We start from the raw sequence: 24,752 nt of genomic DNA on the forward strand, positions 1-24,752 counted from the left end.
TAAACTCCTTCCATCAGTAAATGATACAGAGCAATGGACACTTATCTAAACAATATGTTAGCATTTTGTATTTGGAAAAATATTTAAAACAAGCATCGCTCATCATTCAGATACTGAACTAGAATTGAAATTAGGCCAAAGAAAACATAAAAGAATTACCGTATCCCTCTGAGTTTTGCTCTGTTGTCATGCCGATCAATGAGATTATGCAGTATTTCCAAGACCAGCTGCCTTAGTTCAGAGTCCTCCATAAGTGAAGGGGACAGTAATGGGTCCAGAAACGGGGCAGGAAGCGCATTAGTTATCGTCATTGCTTTGTATCCTGAAGTCACCTGTTCATATTTGAACATTAATGTGCACTGTGAGAATAACTAACAGCTGTCACTAATGTTTCAGCAGGATTTTCCTGGCCTCTGAAAAGTGGATACAGTTGGAAGTATGGTATCAGTTTTGAAATTTCCTAACATCGCTATGTATTTCAAAGGATTTTAATAGTTATGTGTAAATGAACACTTTAATCTGTTTTAAAATAGTATTTCCCAACTCTACCGACACTTACAAAAGGAAAAATACAGGTACTATTATTAAATTTATAAAAAATAACCATTCTGTGAGAAGTTGCATTGGACAAAATGAAGAAGGTAAGAATTTCAGCAGAGACTTATCCATTTCAAGCTGTGAGATGCTCATATATGGTACCTGGTATACTCATGTGAAGGGAAAAATAAAAGAGTGAGAGCACATGTGAAAGATGCGTGCACATCTTAAACTAAAACAAGATTCAGAAACTGCAAAGCATAAGCTGTTGAGAAAATAAGGAGTACAAACTAATCAAAAGCCTTATCATATTAAAAATAATCGTATGTTTAAGACTTTGCATAATAATTTTATCTTCATTATTTTTATTCTATAGCAGCACAGCTTTTATTTGTAGGCAAGCACTATTCCTATAGCACAGTAAGTAGGTAGGAATTTAGTTTGCAAAGGAGCATGAAGAAGTTGTCAATGCCACAGGAAAGAATCTAACCAATCTTTTTTAAAAATGGGAAATTACTAATTTTACAGACAGCAATACTGCAAATAAAAGTGAACATAACGTTGTGACAATTTCGAATTGCCTACACAACTTTTTCTGCCTGTGTTTATGCATGATGTTAAGTTATAAGATGGTAAGCATTCATTTGTACTGAACATATGATTGCACTGTGCTCAGTTCAGAACACATCACAGGCAGGATTTCAGTAACTTCTAGTTACTTAAAATGTGTACAGTTCACAACATATTTATACCTAAATAAAAGCTTTGCTCTGAACATAAATTCCTTCCTACATTTTATGACAATATTTATCAATGTCTAAGTAATTCATTAAGTATCAAGACATCCACTTCCACATCTGTGCAGTGATGGGATTTAATTTTTGTATTCTAAAAGAATATTTAAAACAAAATTCCAACACTGAAAGTATTCAGTACCTTCAATATGCAAAATCTGGATCGCCCATAGCCTACCTACAGGCTATGTAACAACCCAAACAACTGCCTAAGTTCCACAACAACGTGAATGGAAATTGTTAAAGACAGGGGAGATAAATATTGTCAGGAATAGCTTAGGCAGAGCACATTCTATCATAAATAAAGGCAACCTGCAAAATGACCCCGAGGTCCTTTCTAACATTTTCTTCTTTGTAATTAGATTGTAACACTGACTGTTCATCTCTTCTGCAAGCTAGAATCTAGGATTTCCTATTCTGATCTGCAAACAGCATTTTAAGTGATTTGCCTAACAACACAAATTTCACCACAATGCAGGCACAGAAACTCCTTTTCCAGGATGGCATTCTTCTGCTTTAGTGATGAAATTGTTCTTCAAACTATTACACCTGTTTTAGTCATTAAACAGTTTTCAGCTTCTGCAGAAGCCAGGATTCTACAAGCAAAAGCCTCTTATACTACCTACTTCTGAATCTTACTAGCAGGACGTACCTTGTTTTAACTGAATAAACCGAGATAACTGTGGCATTTATATTACGAAGACAAAATAAGGCTGTGTAAGCAAATTATTTTGTTATATTACTGGTATTTATGAGTCTTTTTGCAAGCAGCATAATACATATTAACATCATTTCCAAGACACAGAGTGCCAATATTACAGTTAAAACCAGCATTTGGGAAGGCCCTGATAATTACATTCTAAATGTAGTTCCTAAATCTCCAAGATAATTCTGCCTAACACCAGGGTCAGAATTTAGCACTGCTTAGCTCTACATGAATTAAATAAAAACACTGATGTATGCTATTCATCACTGATGATGTAAAAAGAACCAGTGGCTGAAGTCCCATAATTGCATCAATAACAGCTGCAGAAACGTGCATTGCAACTACAAATAAGTTGTCTCTTTAAGCTAGGAAGTGTTTTATATTATCTTAGTACTTCATAAAATACTTCAAAGGTGAAATTAACAATTTTCAGAAAAATTTGTAGAAGCTTTATATTTGAAAAACATAACTGTGATCAAATAATTATATACTGGTAACGTGGAATACACCAGGAAAGAAGAAACAACATTGCCTGTGACTCTAACACTTTGGAGACATGCACCCATTCTCACGCTTCAAAAATTATTAGCCATTCTACGAATTATAGTCTAATGCAATGGATGAAAGTGATTTCACTTTGATGTTGCTACCACTGATATCTAAATAATCAACTCAACCTACTCTCTCTCTGACTTCCTTTTGGATCTGCAGATCTAATTGTAACTAATATTCACTAATGTGCTCTATGAGATGGAGGCATATTTACTTATCCACTTGCAACCTAAGCTGGGAAAATGTCTCAATTTTACTGAGTAGATCCACAGATCTATTTAATACAAACATACATTAAATTCCATAAAACTCATTGAAGTATTTCTACGTATAAATGCACACATAAAACAAGATACTGCATGCTTAGAATATACCAAATAAAGAAGGCTTACCATAAGTAAAGACCTCAATAACATGATTTGAATTCTTCTAGTTCCCAAATCCCTACAATTGGAAAAAAATGGAAAATTAATTTCTTAGCATATCTTCAAAATATCACACATCATCTGCAACATTACTTTTAGTAACTGAATACTGCAGTCTTGGAAGGGATGCAGGATGACCACAAGTAAGGAGCAATTGCACCTTAGTTGGAAATAATAAGTGTTGTTGAAAAGGATATCTATAGCAAAGCTTAAAAAATAATCACATCCAACTGAAAAAGCAGTAAAAGATAAATGTGAACCAGATGCAAATCTTCACATTCCATTTTAAAATCTCCTTGTACATGAAGAGTTCAACTGGTGTATGCTTGAGTTTATTTTCATAGGAATCAATGCTCTGAATGACTTCTGAATTGAAATGTAATTGAGGCCATTACCAAACCAGAACAATTTTCCTGTAAAACTTATACGAGGAAAAAAGTAATCTGCAAAATCCTCAAGAGAAATGCAAAGAATTTACATATTTTTCAGATCACAGCAAGCCACAAAAAACATCACTTAGCCTGTTCTTCATCTCTTCTGCTTTTCTACCTGTTGGTGCTAAAAGAAGTTAAATACCCATCAGCACATAGCCACATTGTGCTTTGCTTGCAAGATCTTACAAAATGAAAGTGTAGTTGGAATATTCAAAGGCAGTCATTCAGTGAAGATCCACTTTCTTGATGTGTAAAACCCCTTGTCCACCAGTGAAAAGACCAAGTCTCTTTACAAGTAAAAAGTTGGCCCCTAAATAACAGTGGAAAATTCCACCTTCACTGGCTGAAACATTGGCTATATTGCAGTTATTGAATGTCTTGTGTAGCAGAGACCAAATTTTCAGTACAGTATTGCAAGATTGTTACAGCAGTCACAAACATTTCTGCAGCAGACATACACACATCATACTAACATACTACTCAGTCCCACATTTATAAAAGAAAACTGTGAAATTTAAAACCAAACCATCTCCATCACTAACAATGCAAGTACAAAACTCTAAATGGATCCACATTTCAAATGCCCTCTTAATAAGAGTAAGTTGCCTAAGTTGCCTGGAACAGATAGATTTCAGATTTCTATCTTTTATGGGACACTACTGCCTATGCCACAGGGACACAGTATAAAAATCTACCAAGAGCCAAGAGAACAACTGCAACTTCCTATGCAAACTGTAGAGTTACATAATTAACAGTCAAGTAAGAAGTTAATTTCAGAAATATCTGCAGAGATATGAGAGCAGAAATGTTTTATTGCAAAACATGGAGCAATCCAATCAAGTATCTTCTATTAGTGATATACCTGAAAACTGAGTTCATGCTGCTGATGCTATGCCTTTTTTCTGTATAGCATTTAATACAGCTCCTACTGAGACTTTAGGTAGGAATTCATACTAACCCAAGGTGACTTGTATCCAGTGACTGTGAAGTTGCTCCAAAAACAGGTACTTTTCCCATAATGAACATCATAATTTCTGATCTCTGGTAATCTGGTAGATTGCTTCCAAAAAATCCTAAATAAAAACACAATGAAAGCACAAAGGGAAGGAGAAATACAGCCTTATTAACCTAAGGAATACATTTGCAAGGTCAAAATAGACAAACAAAATGTTTATTCTATTTGGGCATGTCTTTTTAAATAAACTGATTTGTTTTAGGGCAAATTCATGAGTTATTTCTGCTTGATGGCACAGTGACTCTCTTCATGACAAACTTTTTCTTTGAAGCCCAATACTTTCTAATTTCACTCTCTTAAACATAAAACTGAAAGTTAAGTATGCGAAATCTCTTACTTATAATTACTGAGGAACTGTGTTTCTTGTGGAACAGTGCCACTGCTTTTGTCTCTTCATATGTCACTACTTCAAGTTTACTAACAAATCTTAAAGGTATATAACTATTTAATGACTATTCCTATCACTGAAATACAGAGAAAAATATCAAAAAAATAAAATGGGGGAGAGAGTTTGGCTATTTTAGTAAAGTAATTTACAGAAATCGCTGCTATCACTTTAAGCACTGTGTATAAAAGGATATTTTCCAACCTAAACTATTTTAGGCATTTGACATGATCCCGCACCACATTCTTATCTAAACATAGGAGATATATGGATTTGAAAGTTTTATTATTAGGTAGATGAAGAATTGGTTGGATTGGATGGCTGTAGCCAGAGGGTTGTTGTCAATGGCTCTGTGTCTAGGTAGAGGTGCTGGAACAGGTTGCCCAGGGAGGTTGTGGATGCCCCGTTTCTGGAGGCATAAGGCCAGGCTGGATGGGATCCTGGGCAGTGTGATATAGTGATTGGGAAGGGGAGTACAAACTAGAGGGTCTTTAAGATCGCCTCCAGTCTAAGCCGTTCTATGATTAGGAGTCTCTCATAAAGGTGCTATAGTTAAATCATGGTACTACAACTAGCCACTGGGTGTCACTGTTGCTGCTACGTTTAAATGCTGGTTTCTATGAGCTTTCAACCTTTGAAAACGCATTACTGTATACAGCTTCCTAAATTATTTTCATGAAATTACTAACAATAGCGCTGTATCAAAGGTATGGAATGATGTGTATGTGTAAGGAATATACAAAACCAATAAACTTATTGCAAGTCCACAAGCATTTTAATTTTCATTGAATTTACTGAATATATGCTCAATCAACAAGTAAAAGAACAGTCTTTCAGAACTGGCTTTCAGAAGCCAGATCTGCAAACTAAGCCTGTGATTTAGACAGGAGCATTGTCAGAAATACTACTCGCTATTATTCCTTTTCAATTCAAGCTCTGTTTTTATACCATCTCATTGACATAAGGGTTGGGAGAGGATTTTAAGTGAGTCTTCGCTACTGTCATTACTCACCAATTGTTTGAATAATAGCATTCTGGACAATTCTCTCATCACTCTCCTTGGAACTTGTGCTGAACGTGGCACTTCCTGCTGAGCTGCGCCTATCACCCAACTCAAAGTCAACACTGATACGCAAGTGCTTCAGTAAGGTGTTAAAAACCTCCAGAACTGTTGGACCTGGAAACAACACAGAAATGACTGCACTCAAGGAAAGGAAAACTAGCCCTTTCAAGTCATTTTAAGAAGAAATCAGGTTAAGGTGAAAAAAACAAGTGAAATTCAATGTTTGAAGGAGACAGCCTACATAGAAATAAACTTACACAGCATGCCTATACCTGATATTGTGGAAAATATTTTAGAATCAGGAAATGCAATCAGGTATGAATATGTATTAGCAAGCTGTACTGGGTCCAGCTGGGATGGAGTTAACTTTCACAGCAGTCTGTGAGGTGCTGTGCTTTGGATTTTAAACTCAAACTGTTGATAACACAGGATGTGGGTAAACACCTCCTTGCAGATGGGAAGTAATTAATAAAATCATTTTCTTTGTGCTTGTAGTTTTTGCTTTACTTAAGCAACTGTTTTTATCTTGATTCATTGGACTTCTCACCTGCCTTCTATTTTCTCCTTTTCCTCTGAGAAAAGTAAACAAGTGGCTGAGGAGGTGCTTAACTGTTGGACAGTCTACCCTCCACACAAGTTTTATATAAAAAAAAATGAGTGGTTGCTGAAATCCAGTCAGTAATGTGTTAAACTGCAAGCACCTGTCCCTGAATTTCAGTTTTTCCAAATCCTGCTATTAAAATCCAGTTATCATACGTGCATTGGATCAAATACTGAGATATTTTCACAGTATGATAAAAGTTTTCACAGTCTACATTTGCAGTTAAGTCAATTTTATATAAACAGTCTTACATAAACAGATAGGCTTAGACACAAACTCATGATGCAAAGCAGTAATGTTTCAACAAGAACATCAACACCAATAAAAAAAAGGGTAGATTAAGTATGTGTGCCTGCACAACTTAAAAACAACTCTTATTTCAGGGAAACACAATATCGTAAATTACATAATCCACCTTACTTCTGCTGCTTCATAGTTACTAAGGTAAAATTTCCAAAATTCAGTACAAGACAGACAGGTAGCTGTTGGAGAGGGCCCAGAGGAGAGCCACGAAGATGATCAAGGGACTGGAGCACCTCCCCTATGAAGACAGGCTGAGGGAGCTGGGCTTGTTCAGCCTGGAGAAAAGAAGGCTGCAGGGTGACCTCATTGCAGCCTTTCAATACCTAAAGGGAGCCTACAAACAGGAGGGGAATCAACTCTTTGAAAGGGTTGCTAACTGCAGGACAAGGGGGAATAGTTTTAAGTTGAAGGAGGGAAGTTTAGGTTTGATGTCAGAGGGAAGTTCTTTACAGAGAGAGTGGTGATGAGCTGGAACAGGCTGCCCAGAGAGGTTGTGGATGCCCCATCCCTGGAAGTGTTCAAGGCCAGATAGGATGGGGCCCTGGGTAATCTGGTCTAGTATTAAATGGGGAGATTGGGGGCCCTGCATGTGGAAGGAGGGTTGGAGATTCACAATCCTTGAGGTCTCTTCCAACCCTGGCCATTCTGTGAAGAATCACTCTACTCTCAACTCCTATATTACTTACTAGTCCTGTCACAGCAGCTGAATTACAAAGCAACAGTTCTCTTGACTTCTTGTAGTCACACAGTTCTCCCAGACTTCACAATTTCTAATCAAGAACAAATTCCTATCTTTCACAAGGCCATAAAAGTAAACTTAAGTTTTTTTAAGCAAAAGATCACACATCTATAATTAGTTAAATGACAAAGTAAATATATTTGACTAATTGTAAAGGAGTAGGAGGTAAAATGTATATATACGTATATACACACACAAAACCGCCTTAAAGTAAATCCTTTCCTTCAGTCTGAAAATAAAGGAAAAAAACCCCACCATCTCTCAGATCTATCCTCTGATCAGATGCCATTAATTTACTAAAACTTACCTATTGATCCTTTAGCTGCTATTGCAACTGCTTCCAAAAGAACCTGAATAATGCCAGCACGAACTCGTGGTGAATCTTTTTTGCAGGCATCAAGGTGTCCAAGAATTTCTTGTATTACATGATGAGAATATTGTGCCTAGTAAAAAAGGAAATATCAGCTTCACCTGTGACTTTAATAAGAATATATTTATATACCACTCAGCTGTAGTCACAATTAAGTTCCTATTTTACAACATTCTTACCTTTTCATTTTTTAATTACCATCAATTCACATCTAAATATGGATTTTAAATAACTATAACAGATGAAACCAACAGGTCCACCCAACTCAGTACAGAGAAATTCAGTTTCAAAATACTTCGGAATGTCTACAAGAACAGGTCTAGAGAAAATGGGCTGCCCAGGGAGGTGGTGGAGTCACCGACCCTGGAGGTGTTCAAGGAACGTTTGCATGTTGTGTTGAGGGACATGGTTTAGTGAGAATTATTGGTGATAGGTGGATGGTTGAACTGGGTGATCCTGTGGGTCTTTTCTAACCTTGGTGATTCTATGATTCTATGAAATGTCCTCAAGTCATGCCAGGGGAAATTCAGGCTGGACATTAGGAAATACTGCTCCGAAAGAGTAGTCAGGCACTGCAATGGGCTGCCCAGGGAGGTGGTGGAGTCACCAAAGAGAGAGAAGTTGTGTTGAGGGACATGGTTTTAGTGAGAGCTATTGGTGATTGCTAGACAGTTGGACTGGATGATCTTACAGGTCTTTTCCAACCTTGGTGATTCTATGACTGTATGTATGACATGGTACTTAATCCAGCTAATTGAAGTTCAAGGATTTCAGCAGGTCTTGCAGAAAAGCATAACTGATACAAATACTAACAATACTCAGCATTATTCTATTATCCTACAAAGTTGGAATTTTCTAACTTCAACTTTTGTCAGTGCTTGATATAATCCAAGAAACAGTCTTTGGTCACGTGGCAACAAACAAGAGAAGTTGCCCATTGAAAAAAAATAAATACAGCAGCACTGCTTCGTAAGAAGTTTTTTTCTTAGTTAGTAAAATCAGTACAGCTGCATTTGCACGGAGATCTAACTAACTTCAGAGATTTCTTTATCAAGCACAACGTCAGAGCAGTACGGCTATCCTGTTCCTTGGTCTGTAGCTTGCTGAGCAATCAATGACTTGAGAACTCCATAAAAACCTTCTTCATTCATTGAAAATATATCTCAAATAACCTCTTATCATAAAGAACAATTAGGTCATTACTTGAAAAGTTTAAGATTAAGGAACAGAAATGGACTTCTGGACTTACTGACATAATCTACTGTCTAGTATTATCATGGTGAAGTAAGCACTTAACTGTTTTGTGTGCTCAGCATGCGTATGTGAGAAAAACAAATCCTGAAAATACCTACCTGTATAGAATACATGATGATTTTGAAGCAAGAAACAGCAAATTCATTGGGATCCCATAGCTTATGGTGGTCTAAATGCCTGTGAATAAAAAATAAAGGATTTGAAATCACGGTTTTCTACACAATTGTAGTGGTTTAATGCTAACAGGCAGCTAAGCATCACATTTCGGCTCTCTCACTCCCCTTCTTCAAAAGCACAGGGGGTGAAAATACAAAGCTCGTGGGTTGAAGTAAGGACAGACACTGTTCTTAAACAAACAAACAACAAATTTCTTACAAAATTTCAATTTAAGCAATGTTTCTAAATACGTATCTTAATTACAGCATCTCTTTTGGTTTGAACTTTCCCAAAGAAAATACCTAAAGATGCCTCAGAATAGCAAATGTGGAAGCACACAGATGAAAGTAGTCAGCACTCAGAACACAAGAGGATTGACAGGATGCTTCAACTTATTTAACTGAAACTTCCAAATTCTGTATAAACTCATTGGCCAACTTCTACCAACCTAGTGATCCAGAAGAGCACGGGTCTACTTCAAGGTTGATTAAACCACTGGTTTAAATCAATGCTCTTGTGCTCTAGGTTACCTTCCAGTCTATTGGTGAGCGGGAAGATGACAGCCTAAATTAACGTTTTATGTAATAGCTGAGTGGACAACATATTTGATGGGCAAGAATTTTCCTTCCAAAAAAAAAAAAAAAAAAAAAAAAGTTATATTTGATGGGTGATATATTTTGCTTACATACAATGTAATGCCATAATGCAGGCAGTGTATTCAACATAATTTTATGATTTTGTAAAACATAGTAAACTATATTTTCAGCAGAGTACATTTCATTTTGTTAAATTCATGTCAAATCTTGTTTCATTTCCTTCCCCATCCATCACAGTTCTCTGAATATAGAACATCTAAGTAAGATTTCAAAGCATTTTAACACTGGAGTAACAAAAGCCATAAACCGTCTTCAATTAAGATCGCACGCATGTAACAAATGTACACTACTAGGTTTCTCAAATTAAAAGCAACAGCATAACCACTGGTGCAAATTACTAATTTATGGATCAAGAGACAATGACAGACCCTGAATTCATCCACATTAGCAGTAACCAATGAAAACAATCTTTATAGTACAAAATGAAAAGATGATACTGATGTTTAGAAAGGAGATCTGAAGCTTGTATAGGCATATACAACAAAATCTCATGCATCATGCTTGCTGAGTGAATACCAAACGTCATACTTTTGACATTACTCAAAATGCTTGCACAGATAATTTGTCACAAGAATGGCATTTAATGGCATGAATAGGGTATAACTCGTTATACTTGGGAAGATGCAAGTTTTCAGTGGATTTCTGTATGTCTCTGGATCTGTCTAATCTATTCAACAGTGCGAATTCATGCTAAAATTCTGGTAACTGGCAATTTGTGCATCAGATTTGCACAGTGGATGCACACAGAAAGTAGGGTAGTAGCATGGTTGCCTCACATTTAATCCCTTTGGGCAAATAGTAAATGGTTGCAAAAGCTTCCTCATTAAGGAAATGATCTTCCCAATTTTCTTTTTGAATTCCTGTTTGTGCTTAATAGTAGTAACTCAAAAAAGGCTTTCAGTAGCTTAAAAGTCTTTCAGTGTATGAATCAAATCAGAATCTGTAGCAAGAATTACAGCATCTGAAAGTAGATATTTCCTTAACAGGTGGGTATCTTGAAAATCTACAAGGAGCCGGCAGCTCTCCTTATCACCAAGATGTACTTGTACACCTACTGTACTTACAGATTCCTGCGAAGATTTTCCTGAGTGAATGTCTAATTTATTAATTAAATATTAATTAATTAAAAATGTCTAAATTAGAAGACACTAACAGAGGTGAAAGATGCAGTTTTAAGTTATATCAACATTTGTGTTTTCTGTTTCCTTTTTTTTTATTATGAAAAAAAAAAAAAAAAAAAGAAAACAAAGGCTACACCTGGAATAATTTCAAGAACAAAACTGAAAAATGCTTAACAGTCAATATCAGCAACAATGTATAGACACATTTGTCCATAATATGCAAACATCTGCCATTCTCTGGTATCTAAGCTGTTAAAAGCATTCTTCACAGAATATCAGAATGGGTCTTGGAAGAAAACTGCAAGAAAGTAGAAGTCTGAACACAGTACTCTTTTGTATAACTTGGCTCATCTCTTCTCTGACTGCAGCTATTATCAGCACCTTGAACAGTTTCCCATTCAAGAGAAAGGCCAGTTGTAGCAACAACCCATCCTAACCGTTATGCTATGCTTCTAAAATCAACAAAATAGGACTTGCATTTCTCCTTATATAATTAGTTTGAAGTTAAGAGAGAGCCAAGAAAGAGGTGAATTAAAAAAAAAAAAAAGTAATTTTTTTGAAGAAGTTTTAATAACTTAGCCAAATCCTAAATGCTGAAAAGAAAGAAAGAATTGAATGTAAGGATGAAATAAAAAAATCTCTTAAGGTAAGATCTTCCACAAGTTTCCAACTTACGCAAAAACAGGTCTGACAGCATTATTCATATTTCCATAGGTTGCTCTTCCTAACAGTTCTCTGAAACAGTTCTCAGCCAGCAAAGCAGGATTTTCCTCTTTCTCTCCTCCTGTAGGAGAGGACGGAGGACCAGTTCTGCTGAAATAAGACAAAATAACATTCAAGTTACTGCTGAATAACATTTACCTTCCATACTGTGTATGCAATTGGCTGTACAATATTCATTACACTTATTCAACACCAGTCTGCTGATCCAGGCAAGAACTGTGTATCAAATATACATCAAAACAGAACTCGAATCAAATATTTTATCTCATATGAGAACTGCATAGACCCTTTATATATCTACTCAGCACTGTGGACTGCAATAGTAAATACATATGAAGATAAAAATAAATGTCTAGAATACTGATATGACTTGTTCCCTACTGCATTTGATCAACTACTGCCTCCTACAAAAAATGGAACAGAGGTCACAAAATCATAAAGAGTTGTGCAGAACCTTAGTTATTTTCTTCAGACTAACAATCTCATTCACCTACCCACTACTGAATCCATACTGCGGGTGTTAAATAAAACTCTAATATTTCTGCAGAAACAGATGGGCAGCAAGTTATAAAAAAAAAAATACATTTCAAACTAATTAGAAAATTGTCACCCACACAGTTATCTCTAACCAGATAACGTAGAAGTAAAGGGACAATCAATTAGAAGGTGGCTAATGACCACAGTGAACAGTGCTGGATCCCCATGCCCCAGTGCTGGCCGAGGGCTGCAGAGCCCCTGGGGGCAGAGGCCGGGGCTGCCCTATGCCAGACACAGCTCGTTCCAGCATTACAATGTACTAATATTATTAACGCTACATTTATTTCAATTATAGAAATGTATTATTGATAGCAAAGAATGATAAAACTTCTGATATTATGGGAGGGAGGTAAAGGAAAAGCTAGAAGTGGGAAGAGCCCCCCAAAACACATCTGCCATTTCTTCAATCACTGCAGTATCTCCCAATGAATTAAAATCAGCAAATACCAACAGTATTTTATATGCAAATGTTAAGTTATGACTCAGTAAATACTGCAGTGCAAAAGTTTGAATGTTTTGTATTATTAAAATGTTTTTTGAAGTTCAAATACTATCATTTGCAATTACTTCTTTTCTCTTTGTGAGTGGGAATCAGGTTGACTGTTTATATCACTGTGGTACAGGGACAGTAAAAATACTAAATTGAAGAGAGAATTACAGACACAAGAAGCAAAATCAGGGAAACCGTGATCTATTTTGGACAAAGTAAAACCAGCCAGGACCCAAATTCTTCAAGTGAATTTTGAAGCCTATCCTCACGCTGCAAAAATGGAAGTGCTGGCACCATACAAAAACTGAACACTGGCACCATAAGCAGTGAATGGCTGAACCTTTCCGAAATAGCATCTAGTCTGCCATATTCTAGTTTTGATGCATGCTTTTAATTATTTTTATTTTTGTTTCTTGTCTCTTTGCCCATCCAACTGCCCTTTTCAAAACACAGAACTTGAACTACTTCAACAAATTAAAGGCAATTGAAAGCTATTCTGAGTTCAAGCACTTCACACATCATACCATTAAGCAGTTAATGACATTTCATTTAAATTAAGCAGTTGAGAATAGATTTAGAAAAAAAGAAAACAATTCCCACTAAGGTGCAGTATTACTTCTAATGAAATACTGTACCTATAGGTAGAAAGCGTTTGTTTGCTTTTTTGCATTCTTCACAAACACACGTTAAAAACAGAAGTGAGCATTCATTCACCCACATCAAAAGTAATGTATCTATGCAGTAGGAGATTTAAGAGTGCAGAAATCAATATGCTAAATTCTTTATAGTTCTGTTTTGCAGTGCAAGCTTGTACAATAAATGTTCAAAGCAACATTCATTAAGCATTAGGTATCAACATATGTAGTGTTAAATCTTCAGCGTAGTAAAATCACAGCTTTATAGCACTGAAAGAGGTTGAATACAGAAATGCCACAAGTCAAATGAGCTCATAATATCTATGTACTCTACAGATACTCTAATAGGAAAAATCTTCTAGTATTTCAGGATTACTGAGATTTAAGAGACATAATATAAAAAACCTTGTAGCTTCTGCTAACATCAGACTTTCAGAAAGCCGTAAGTGTTGCTAGCATGTTAGATTTTAGTAGTAATAAAGTCCCAGGCACCCTGTTAGGTAAGTAATGAGAAGTAGTTTTATAAAAGCACAATGATTAGAATACCAGTAACCTGCAGCTTTATCGAGCTGCTGAGCACCTTGATTGCCTCTCTTTTTTTTTTTTTTCTTTATTTCCTACTCTGGTATAGTCATACAGTCATCCTCCTCAGAGCAAAGACACAAATGACTGTGTAGGAGAATCAAGCCTGTTAATGTTTTGACACACACTTACTAGAAAATAGTTTTACAGAGAGGAGTGGGATGGGGTAAGAGAACAAGGCGAAGAACACACACAGTTGATATACCTGGAAGAATTCTACTCAAAACACAATAAAAATAAGTTATAAACTGAGAAGCACTGCTTGGATTCTTGCTCAGAAGAGGTTACAGGAAGAAACTGCAGAAGTTATATGAACATTATGGATATATTCAAACTGAAGTCTCTAAGAAGTATTAGTACTATTTGCCTTAAATAAGGTTGACACTTCCAATTTTACAGTTACCTTGAATGGTAATTTATAAAATAACTGAAAATAACCTTTAAATTTTCTATTTGATACATACCTTCCCCTTGTTCTGAATCTCCTAGAAAATCTTTAAAGGGAGGGAAGAATCTCTCGGGTTTATAATATACTGAAAGTATGCACAGCAATTGTAGCACAGTACAACTTAAAAAACCCAGTAGTTTTTATATGTTACGCAGGCAAATTTATTTGAGAGTCATCTATTCAGACACATGGAAGAAATGAGCCACAATTACAATTATCTTAAAAAAAAAAAAAAAAAAAAAAAAAAAAAGTGTAAATTTTCAATCCTCAACTCCAATAACTATATCTTCTGATTTGAATTCAGGAGTTAAGCTCTGAAGGTTACACAAACATAAATTATACTGCTCTTTAAGGTAAAGCTTACATATGTTTGCCTCAACATTGCCACAATTATTTTCTATGGACTTCAGATAGGGATATTTTCTAGAATTTCTGCTTCCTCACAACGCTTTCATTCCATCTGCCAAAACAGATGTTTCTTACTCCTACTCTTCACGAAGCCTCTATTTGTTCTCCACAAAATATGAAGTTTCATATAAAACAAAATAGGACATTCTCTAACACCATTTAAGGCCAGAAGATCAACAATTTATAAATATTGTTTTCAGCTTTTCTATCATATGTGCATCATAAGGCCCCTATTTGTCACATGGAAATTCATGAGTCTTTTCTTCTACTGAATATGCATTATAGGAAAAGGTTTGAAGAAGCCAGTTCAGATATTTAATTAACAGTTGCTTTATGACAGATTTGTTTTTCTTCCACCAACGCTGCATTGCTCGACAAATGATAAAAAATGAGTCCTGTAGCAGATATAAACTGATCTGCTTTATGCAGCCGATCCAAACCCTCCTTCAGTCAGTAGTCAACTTGGCTGCATAAAGGCAAATATATGCTTGGGGGCACTGTAAGGGGTAATTAAGGAAAGAACATCTAGAAACGCTGTGAGAGCAAGCAAAGGCTAAAACATTCTCAAAGAGCAGGTTCAGAAACCTTTGGCTCTCATTCAGATTTAAAATCCAAGTGGATATTTCTGTGTACTTGGTGAGCAGTAAATAATAATGTAAAAAAAAAAAATAATAAATGATAAGCAATAAATACATAAAGCATGCATAGATAGACAACAAATTTCAGCCATTTCGTTTGAAAATTTACTTAATAGAAGAGCCAGGTACTAATAGTTAGGAATAAAAGAAGTAAAGCTGAGGTATGAAAAGAAAAAAAGAGAAAACTGAATGATTGTGAAAGCTGAGTGTCACACAAAAGCATAAAAAGCATGTTGTCACTGGATGCCTGCTGAGCCTACCAGGCAAGTTTCGAAGCAGCTAGGGCTGCATGTGATGCAAACATTTAAGCTTTTTCACACAGCTGAAGTAGGTTTTCATAAGCTTAAGTTTTACAGTGCTATCAATAACCATTTTCTACACCTGCACAGTGATAAGACATGAATATATACATGGACCAAAAAAAAGTGACATTTCTAAGGTAAATGGCATATTCTCAACATCAGTAATTGCATAGATCTTTTCTGAATGCGAAATTGGCATGTAAATATGCCCGGAAGCTATTCAGGGCAAAAAGAGTAGAAATTTTCTCTTTTCTTTAAGAACTGCTGCAGACAGGACAGGGAATTGCTCCGATGACTAAGCAGGAATTGAACCCTCAACTTTTAACAAATATAACTAGTGAAATCTGAGTTACCTACAAACTTCTGCTTAGCAATCACTGCATCTGACATATTACAAAAACAGAATTAGAATTGAGGAGTAAACATGGATATACAACTTCTTGAACAGTGAACAAGTGAAATGCAGGTGGTCGAAAAGACAGAAGTATTAGCAGCAGGTAGGTAAAGCTGTTCTATTTCAAGAACATTTGGCTAATAAACTACTGATTTCCACCAGTAAGAAAAAGATCAGTATCATAAAAACTAAAACTTACTAGTAGTCAGGAATAAAAATACCTGTCAACATCCTCTATCTTCTGCATATTAAACAGTAATGATGGTACTATCTTATCCATGTGCTGAGGTTCCCATATAGTTGCTCGAAGTTCATCATTAACTGCTTTACGAACCACTCCCTGAATGCCTCTGATTCCAGCAATTCGGATCCTAAGGAAAGAAGAAATGGAATTATGAAACAGGAGAAACACAGCACTTAGCAGTGCTGTCTATGTATTACACAGAAGCAATTATGTAGTGTGGAATTTCATCAGGTTCTCAAAAACAGTAATTTGGAAATTACTGGGTAAAATCTTGATAAGCTCTATGGAGTTTAGTATCCATCAGTGGCAAAGTTAACCTACTCCATTGCAGAAAAACACTGTGAAACTAGCAGTGCTCAGCTGCTGCAACAGCAACCACAATAACACAATTAAGTCTTTAAAAACTGTAGTGAAGGCTGTGGATTAACAGTAAGTCTTTAAAGATTTGTGGAAGATGAACACCATGGAAAGCACACAAAAGGTACTTCTGTCAAATTAAGCCTGACACACCAAAGGAGCCACCGCTTTTGTTCTAAAACTCTTTTAGCTAAGTTAATTGTGGCTGATAAACAACAAAAGAAAATTTAATACCAGTTTTAGAAAAGATTTAGTCAAGCTGTTAGATACTTCCATTATTTTTAACAAAAAGAACATGTACAATGAAATGTACAGCAACTCAGCGCTGTTTTATTCTTCAGATATCAAGTTATAAATGGCTAACAATGCAGCCCTCTCTTTTAAAACTATTTCTGAATGAAGCTACATGCATTCAAACAGAATCCAACAGCAGTTATCTAGTCATTTTAGATGTGTAAGTACAACTTCAGTAGTGTTTTTATATAAATCTGAGGAGAGGGATACACAAACAATGATCAAAGCACTGTCTGATCCTCCAGTACAACCACAGTGAAGTTTTCAGATATTAAATTTTCAATATTAAGGATCTAAGATTGCCATTTAAGACAGAGAATTTCCAAAATCCCATCACTGAAAGACTTTTCACAGGCAACTGCTGTCACCTACAAATAACCTGGATATGAATTTAGTGTTTAAAATGAAGCAATGCTTTTTTCTCAGAATCTCTGATTTTTAACTATTAACTCATCACGAAACATTTTGCTGATACAATGGCTTTTCTGCAGACTTCCTGCTGAAAGGGAAATGTCACTTACGAGGTGAGATTTGCTCTCAGGCTCAGAAATCTCCATTGTTTGACCATAAATGTAGATTTTATTCAAACTCCCATTCACATTCAAGTCAGTAAGTTCACTGGAACCTCAAGCTACACAGGCAAACTGCAGCTACACATGCCCATTTTAGGATAAGCTGAATTATGCTCTAGGCTCTATCAAATGCACTAGCTACTTGTGATATCTGCATTTAGAATTGTTATCTGGAATCAAGGGTCATCTGCTACCCCTGCACTTACAGCAAATTTAATATGACAGCTCCAAGAATGATTTTTTTCTCAAAGGAAGAGGACTTGTTTTAAATTTCTATTTCAAAAGAAATGCATTCAAACTGTCTGCAAAGATGTGAAGAAGTTATATTGCTACAAATCTGGTTATTCTAAGTAAAAACACTTTCACTCCCATAGTATATATATATACTTCTGTGTATTAGAGCATTAGTAGCACTAATTTCATGTTCCTTCTGTTTTACAAGGAGGTCTAGAAAAAGAAGATGTAAGTTTCGATGGCTTGCAGCATCAAATTTAACCCATAAAGGAAAGGTTTAATAAGATATTAAAGCATTTAAATCAAGGGTGTGTGCAGTCTTAGGTCACTAGGATGAAATTCCTCCCTAAAGGGTACAACAACATTGCAAACTGAAGCACATGTAACAATGTAGACTGATAATGAGCAAATCTGAACACTTAACAGGGTTATTTTACTCCAATAATAACCACTCCTTTGACGTATGTTACTCTGGAGTATCCTGAGCTGCAGATAATACCTGACAAATAAATCAGAATTACACTCTCAATGCATCTCATGCTTGTGATCATTACTGAAATTATCTCTTTTATGAGGGGAAACGAAGGTAGAAGAAATACTAAAAAAAAAAATAAAAAAAAAATCTCAATCTGTGCTCCATATGTTAACCTGTTACAGAATGTTTCACGTTAAGTACTTTAATACTTCTTTTCCTTACACTAAACCTTTAAAAAAAAAAAAAAAAAATCACAAAACTCATTAAAGCGTTTATGAATATAGTACTTTGTAACCATCAGCTTCAGGTAAATAAACACACTGAAAGAAATATATTGTTATAAGGTAGTTGCACGATACACCAGCTTCACCAGCAACACTTGCTTAAGAATCACAGAACAGTTTGTGTTGGAAGGGACCTTAATGACTGTCTAGCTCCAACACCCCCTGCCATGGGCAGGGCTGCCACCCACTCAGTCAGGCTGCTCAAAGTCACATCCAGTCTGGCCTTGAATGGCCAGATAAGGAGCACACCCAGCTGTTCTGGGCAATCTGTTCCACTGCTTCATCATCCTCATTGAAAGATCTGCTTGCTTAAGCCTAACCTAAACCTACACTTTTCTAGTTTGAAACTCTTGTCCTTTGTCCTGTCACTACAGTCCCTGATTAAGTATATGGACTTATCATAGTTGGTTGAATAATTTAATGCATGGAAATAAACGAGTGCAACAGTGATGAAAATTAGACAGTTAAATATTGATGAACGATTCACATAAAGAAAAAAAGCACTAGGGGGAGCTAAAGTTAAAAACACTGTGGTGCTTACATAATGTTGAATTCATATTAAATTTTTCACAAAGGCATTTCAGTTTCACACAGTATCATATGACAGACATCTAATAAAATTCAATTTTAAAGAATAATTCTCAAATAACAGACTCAAAATATGCTTTTCTATTCATGTAGGTAGCCCCACTGATTTCTCAAATGAGTTATGCAACTTGCACACATTTGAAGTAATAAGTGCTGACCTTCTGGAGAGAATCCATGCAATTCAGCAGTCATCAATGAGTTAAAATTTCACCTGAATATTCTATGAGTCCAACCTATCTAAGATTTTCAATATTTGGTACCACTTAAGAAGTCAATTTCATTTTTTTCCCCATGGAATGAATGATTCCACTACATACGATAATAAAAACTTTACAGACAATTCTTCGCAATACATAAGGAACAGCACTTACTCAGTTTGTGTTTCTGGATCATGGTCACATGAATGACACATGGCACTGAACCGAGATACAAAGAAGTCATAGCGTCTGTGATACGAGGGTGTGTCTTCCTCAATGTTGGCAAATTTGACAAACTGGAAAATGAAATATATTAAAACAAGTTTTTGATACCAAGGAATACTAAGCTTCATTTAAGAATAATACGAAACAGCGCATTAAAATGGAATCCAGATTTTTAAATAATATCACAATGTTTAAACATCTAACTTCGTAGAAGAAAATCAAACTGAGAGCTTTTCTTTTTAAAGAATTTCCACCAGAACTTCATTTAGATTATTTAGGTCATTTAGATCATTACTAAATGATGAAACTGAATTAAATTACATATTATGCAATATGGAAACATCTCAATAGCAAATGTCTTTAAGTCATGCAATCTAAGAAATCCCATGGTAGACTGCCACTGACTGGCAAAGCAGCAACCGAATTCAAAGGAAACAAACATGAAGGAATTTTGTCAATTCTGTTATTTTCACAATAGGTAAAAAAAGAAGAAAAAATAAGGAGTGGAGCAATCATGGAACTGTAACCCACTCAACCGAAGAACCATTTATCTAAAGTTTCACTCACAAAGGCCACAAAAAATATCCAGATTTGCAAACATCTACGAAGTAACAAAGGGATAAGTAACAATCAACGTAAATTAGTCAACTAGAAATCAGATCAACTCAGCCTAAATTATTCCTATGACAAGGAAACAGATTTTGTGAATCCAGATGAAGCAACAATTGTCACAACTTAACTTCAGTGATGTTGACTAAAAAAAAAAAAAACACCAATCTCAGAGAAGCTACAAAAATGATGTTAAAAGAACACTTTCCATAGGACAGATGCAGAAAGGTTTAAAAAATACCAATACATCTAAATCATCAAACTGCAATACGGTACTCAGTGAGTTTCTGAAGGGGCCCTTCTAGAATTAGGCAGTATTTCAAGTTTTACTAGAGGCTACCATTTTAAGGCAGCTGTGCAAACAGACATCAGATACAATTGAATGCAGATAAGAAACTGAGGGTTGTATTCAACAAAATTTGATGCTTTTATACAGTCATGATAAAGAAAACAATTAATTATGATATGTATTATTTGTGAGATCTATGAAGAAAGTTTTACCATCCAATTGGCATTAATAAACCCATAGATGAAGTAACACATCCATTTTAAGCATCACTGCTGAAGGTACTGATTAAGTGATATTGTCCTTCAATTATTCTATAGATGAACAAGTTGTATGTTTAAAAAAAAAAAAAAAGTTAAAAAGACTGAAAGGTATTAAATTATCTATTCTAGAGCTGCCAAAAAAGACAGTAGTCTTCCAGTATACAGAAGAGACAGCTGTGAAAAGAAAACCAATAGTATGTTTTATTTGTTCAGTGGTAGTAAGAAAAGCAATAGCGAGCTTACAGTGCAGCAAAAGCTGCTTGAGCTAAACATTAAATAAACCACCTAAGTGAACAGACTGCCTGAAGGCACTGTGGATTCTCTACCACTGAAAATTTTAGAATGGACTACACAGAGAAGAAAAAAAGGGCAAGGAAAAGATGTCAGGTCTAACACCGTGCTGATGCTGCCTCATGAAGCACAGTGATGTCATATTAAGATAACTCCACTTTTTCCTCTGCAATGCATTCTTATCAATGGCTAAACAAAAGTTGAGACATTTGTTGTGCATCTACAAAGATGCAGATATTTTTATCACTTTCCTACATACTTAAAGATCAGCCCAAATTTGGTATGATCTACAGTACACTGATTTATGGAGGGTCTGAGACAGCTGAAAGACAAACCTGTGTATTCCTGAGAAAAATATACCACATTCTACTCTGTAATACTATTTTTTCTGCTTTATCTAGGACAGTTATCCACTGCAACCACACTATCAATTCACCTTCAGAAAGTTTCTAAAACGATATTCCCATTCATTACTGAAAAAGATGCAAAATTGTCTAATACCTGTTCATTTTATATAACTTTCTGTAGTGAAGAGCTTGTATAGTCAGGTGGTAAGAAAGTGAAAAAAAAAAAACAACAAAATGGCAAAACAAGAACAACAAAAACAATCCAAAAGAACTGTATATTCTGCTGCCACAGATGAGAATTCAGTCCTTGAACGGCAATCATACTGCTTTCTCAATAGGGTGAGGTATAAAAACCATCTTCTCCCTCAACGTACACTGGAAAATGCTTTACTGTCTTATTTATTTCTCACGATTTTGTTTCACAGATTGTTTATTACAAAACAAGTACACATTCTGAAGGCTTTTTTGTTTTTTGTTTGTTTTTGTTTTTGAAAGAAGAAACCTAATCAATCCTTAAGTTCACGGGGGAAAAAAGAGTAATACAATCTGAAGCGTTCTTCAAACATTCAAGCATTTAGGTTTACAACTGATTCACACAGCAAACTTCCATCAGCGCACGAACAGAAGTAATCTACTATAGATGTGGTCATGAGCTTATTAACTTTTCTAGCATCCAGGATCAGCAGTAACCATCTAAAATATGTGAGGACTTGACTTCAAATAACAGTATTTGCTAGGAGGAAGATCTCCTCTTGTACTAAGAAATTCTTTTATCAGAATTAATGAAGAATTGAGACCATGAAAACATTAGCCACTCTCTGGACATTTCTCCTAAACCACAATGCAGTTTTACAGCAGGGATGCAAGTACTCGGCCTCTTAAAACGATGCTCACAGTTAAATACCCAGAAAGAGAGAACAATTCCCTCCAATATATCATAATTTCATCCACCAAACATAAAGCACTTCCAAGTGATTTCGAGGCTTAGCATTCAGATGACTAAATGTTTAGGTCACAGGAAATCTAACAGTCATAAGACTGTTATGAGTTGCACTGTCATGAACAAGTTTCCACAGTACATATTAGTCTATACTTCCTACTTGCTTGGAAGTGATGTTCTTAAAATGTTATAGCTGTTAAACTTACAACATCTGACTCCTAAGCATCTGAGATATTTTCAAGCACAACACAAACACAAAAACACAAAAACTGTTTAACTTTAAAAAGGCAATTTTTAAATGAAATTTCAAGCAGTTGCCTAGGATATATTTAAAGTAGGCTTTCTTATTTTGTTTTAATATATATAGATGTAAACATGTCTGTCAATCATAGTAAATTCTTGCAATAGCATACTGACATTTTGGAAGCTTTTCCAGTACAAACATTACACAATACAGAAGGTACAACGAGGTACTTACATTGCTAGTATCTATTTCCATTAATTTTGAAATCAATAAAATTCAAGTAGTATAAAACCTTATAAATCTACCACTAAGGCAGGAACATTTTCAGAAAATGCAGGTTTTTCAGAAAACGCTTATCCAGGATTGAGTCAAGAAAGTTGAATCATATTACCAGGGAGAAACAGACTGCACAAATCCTATGAGTAAATCATGCAAGTTTTGAAATTAAACTCCCAAAGACATAATTACTTATGTATAATTATGCTGTCTTATCACTCTGAGATAGCCAATACTTTTCTACTGCTGTAGAAAAAATAGATGTTGGGACAGAAGCTTTGACACCCTCTGGATGTCTTTAAAAAAGGTCTGTTTTTTCTGCAGCAGTTCAAGAAGAATCAAAATGCATTATATTTAAATCTGAGTTACATTAAAGTGACGATCTGTAAAATGTGTAGGCTGGATCTGAGCAGTATTTTCTGATATTTGAGCTTCCAACTTCTATCTTGGATAGCCTGAATTTTTCTCATGTTTCATTTGAAGTGGGGAGATGATGATATAGATAATTATAGAAAAAGCTACTATATTATGAGGAAACTATCACATAGGAATAACAAGAAGTGTGTGAACGTATACAGGCACTGCAGTAAGCAACTACAGAAAGAACAAATATTTCAAGGTTCAAACACCAGATTCATACAGCTACAGAATTCCAGAATGGTTGAGAACAGCAGAGACCTCTGAGTCCATCTAGACCCTCTTGAAGCAGACACCCAGGGCACAGGGCCAAAGGTCATGTCCAGTTGCCTTTTGGACACCTCCGAGGAGGATGAGAAGGAGACTCCACAGCCTTTCTGGGAAAGCTGTGCCAGTGCTCAGCTACCTGCACAACATAGAAATGTTTCTTGGTGTTCAGAAGAAATCTCCTGTGCTCCATTTTGCATGCAGCACTGGGTACCATTAACCTCATAAATGCAGTACTAAAATGACAATTAACAATGACAAGAAAAGTTTTCTCAGTAACAGAAATTAGTGATTTAGAAATTAGCAGGTTGTCACCCAGCAGATCAGGCTGCTCTCGTCCCAGGCAACCTGCCCTTGAATATCTCCAGGGATTGGGCACCTACAGCTCCTCTGGGCAGCCTGTGGTAAGCCTGACCCTCACCATTCTAAGTAAAAAAGTTTCTTCTACCTTTCTTTACACAAAATCACAGAACCAAAGTTGGAAAAGACCTCCATGATCATTCAGTCTGACTGTTCACCTTTCACCAAATATTTCCCCACTAAATCATGTCCCTTCATACAACATCTAAATGTTTCTTGAATACCTCCAGGGACGGTGACTCAACCACCTTCCTGGGCAGCCCACTCCAGTGCCTGAACATTCTTTCTGAGAAGAATTCTTTCCTAATATCCAACCTGAACCTCCCCTTGTGCAACTTGAGGCCATTCCCTTTAACTATCGATAGTTACATGGGAGAAGAGGCCAACCCCCACCTTGCTACAACCTCCTTTCAGGGAGTTTGGAGATGCTTATTCTTCCTGGTTAAGAAGAGCAGACAAAATGAATTAACTCTAATAGTATAACAACTATGGATCTAACAACACATTTAATTATTTGTACAAAGGGAGATACAGATATTCTACATAATTTTTCAAGCCGATTTACAGAATTTCGGTAACAAGAGAGAAATTAAGCACTTCAATAAATTTCCGAACAATAAACTTACTACAATCAGCTTTCAGATTCTATATTACTTAGGCAAAGGAAGTCTCAGTTTTTCTTACCACATTTTTTTCAGTTTCCCCACCAGCATA

At 35.7% G+C, this 24,752-nt stretch overlaps 1 protein-coding gene across 1 annotated transcript in view; it reads right to left on the bottom strand.

The window, feature by feature from the left end:
* The window catches only part of EFR3A (EFR3 homolog A), a gene marked incomplete at both ends in the record, with an annotated part of 48,828 nt that overhangs the window by 15,130 nt on the left and 8,946 nt on the right, over nucleotides 1-24,752 (bottom strand). The window contains 9 exons of the mRNA XM_079533492.1: nucleotides 160-332; nucleotides 2,982-3,033; nucleotides 4,407-4,521; nucleotides 5,861-6,025; nucleotides 7,862-7,997; nucleotides 9,277-9,355; nucleotides 11,787-11,924; nucleotides 16,490-16,639; nucleotides 19,688-19,809. Of these exons, the coding sequence (XP_079389618.1) occupies nucleotides 160-332; nucleotides 2,982-3,033; nucleotides 4,407-4,521; nucleotides 5,861-6,025; nucleotides 7,862-7,997; nucleotides 9,277-9,355; nucleotides 11,787-11,924; nucleotides 16,490-16,639; nucleotides 19,688-19,809 (1,130 nt within the window). The remainder of the gene's footprint in view (nucleotides 1-159; nucleotides 333-2,981; nucleotides 3,034-4,406; nucleotides 4,522-5,860; nucleotides 6,026-7,861; nucleotides 7,998-9,276; nucleotides 9,356-11,786; nucleotides 11,925-16,489; nucleotides 16,640-19,687; nucleotides 19,810-24,752) is intronic.

The sequence above is a fragment of the Tetrao urogallus genome, assembly GCF_951394365.1.
Source record: "Tetrao urogallus genome assembly, chromosome: 3".
NCBI classification, from domain to species: domain Eukaryota; kingdom Metazoa; phylum Chordata; class Aves; order Galliformes; family Phasianidae; genus Tetrao; species Tetrao urogallus.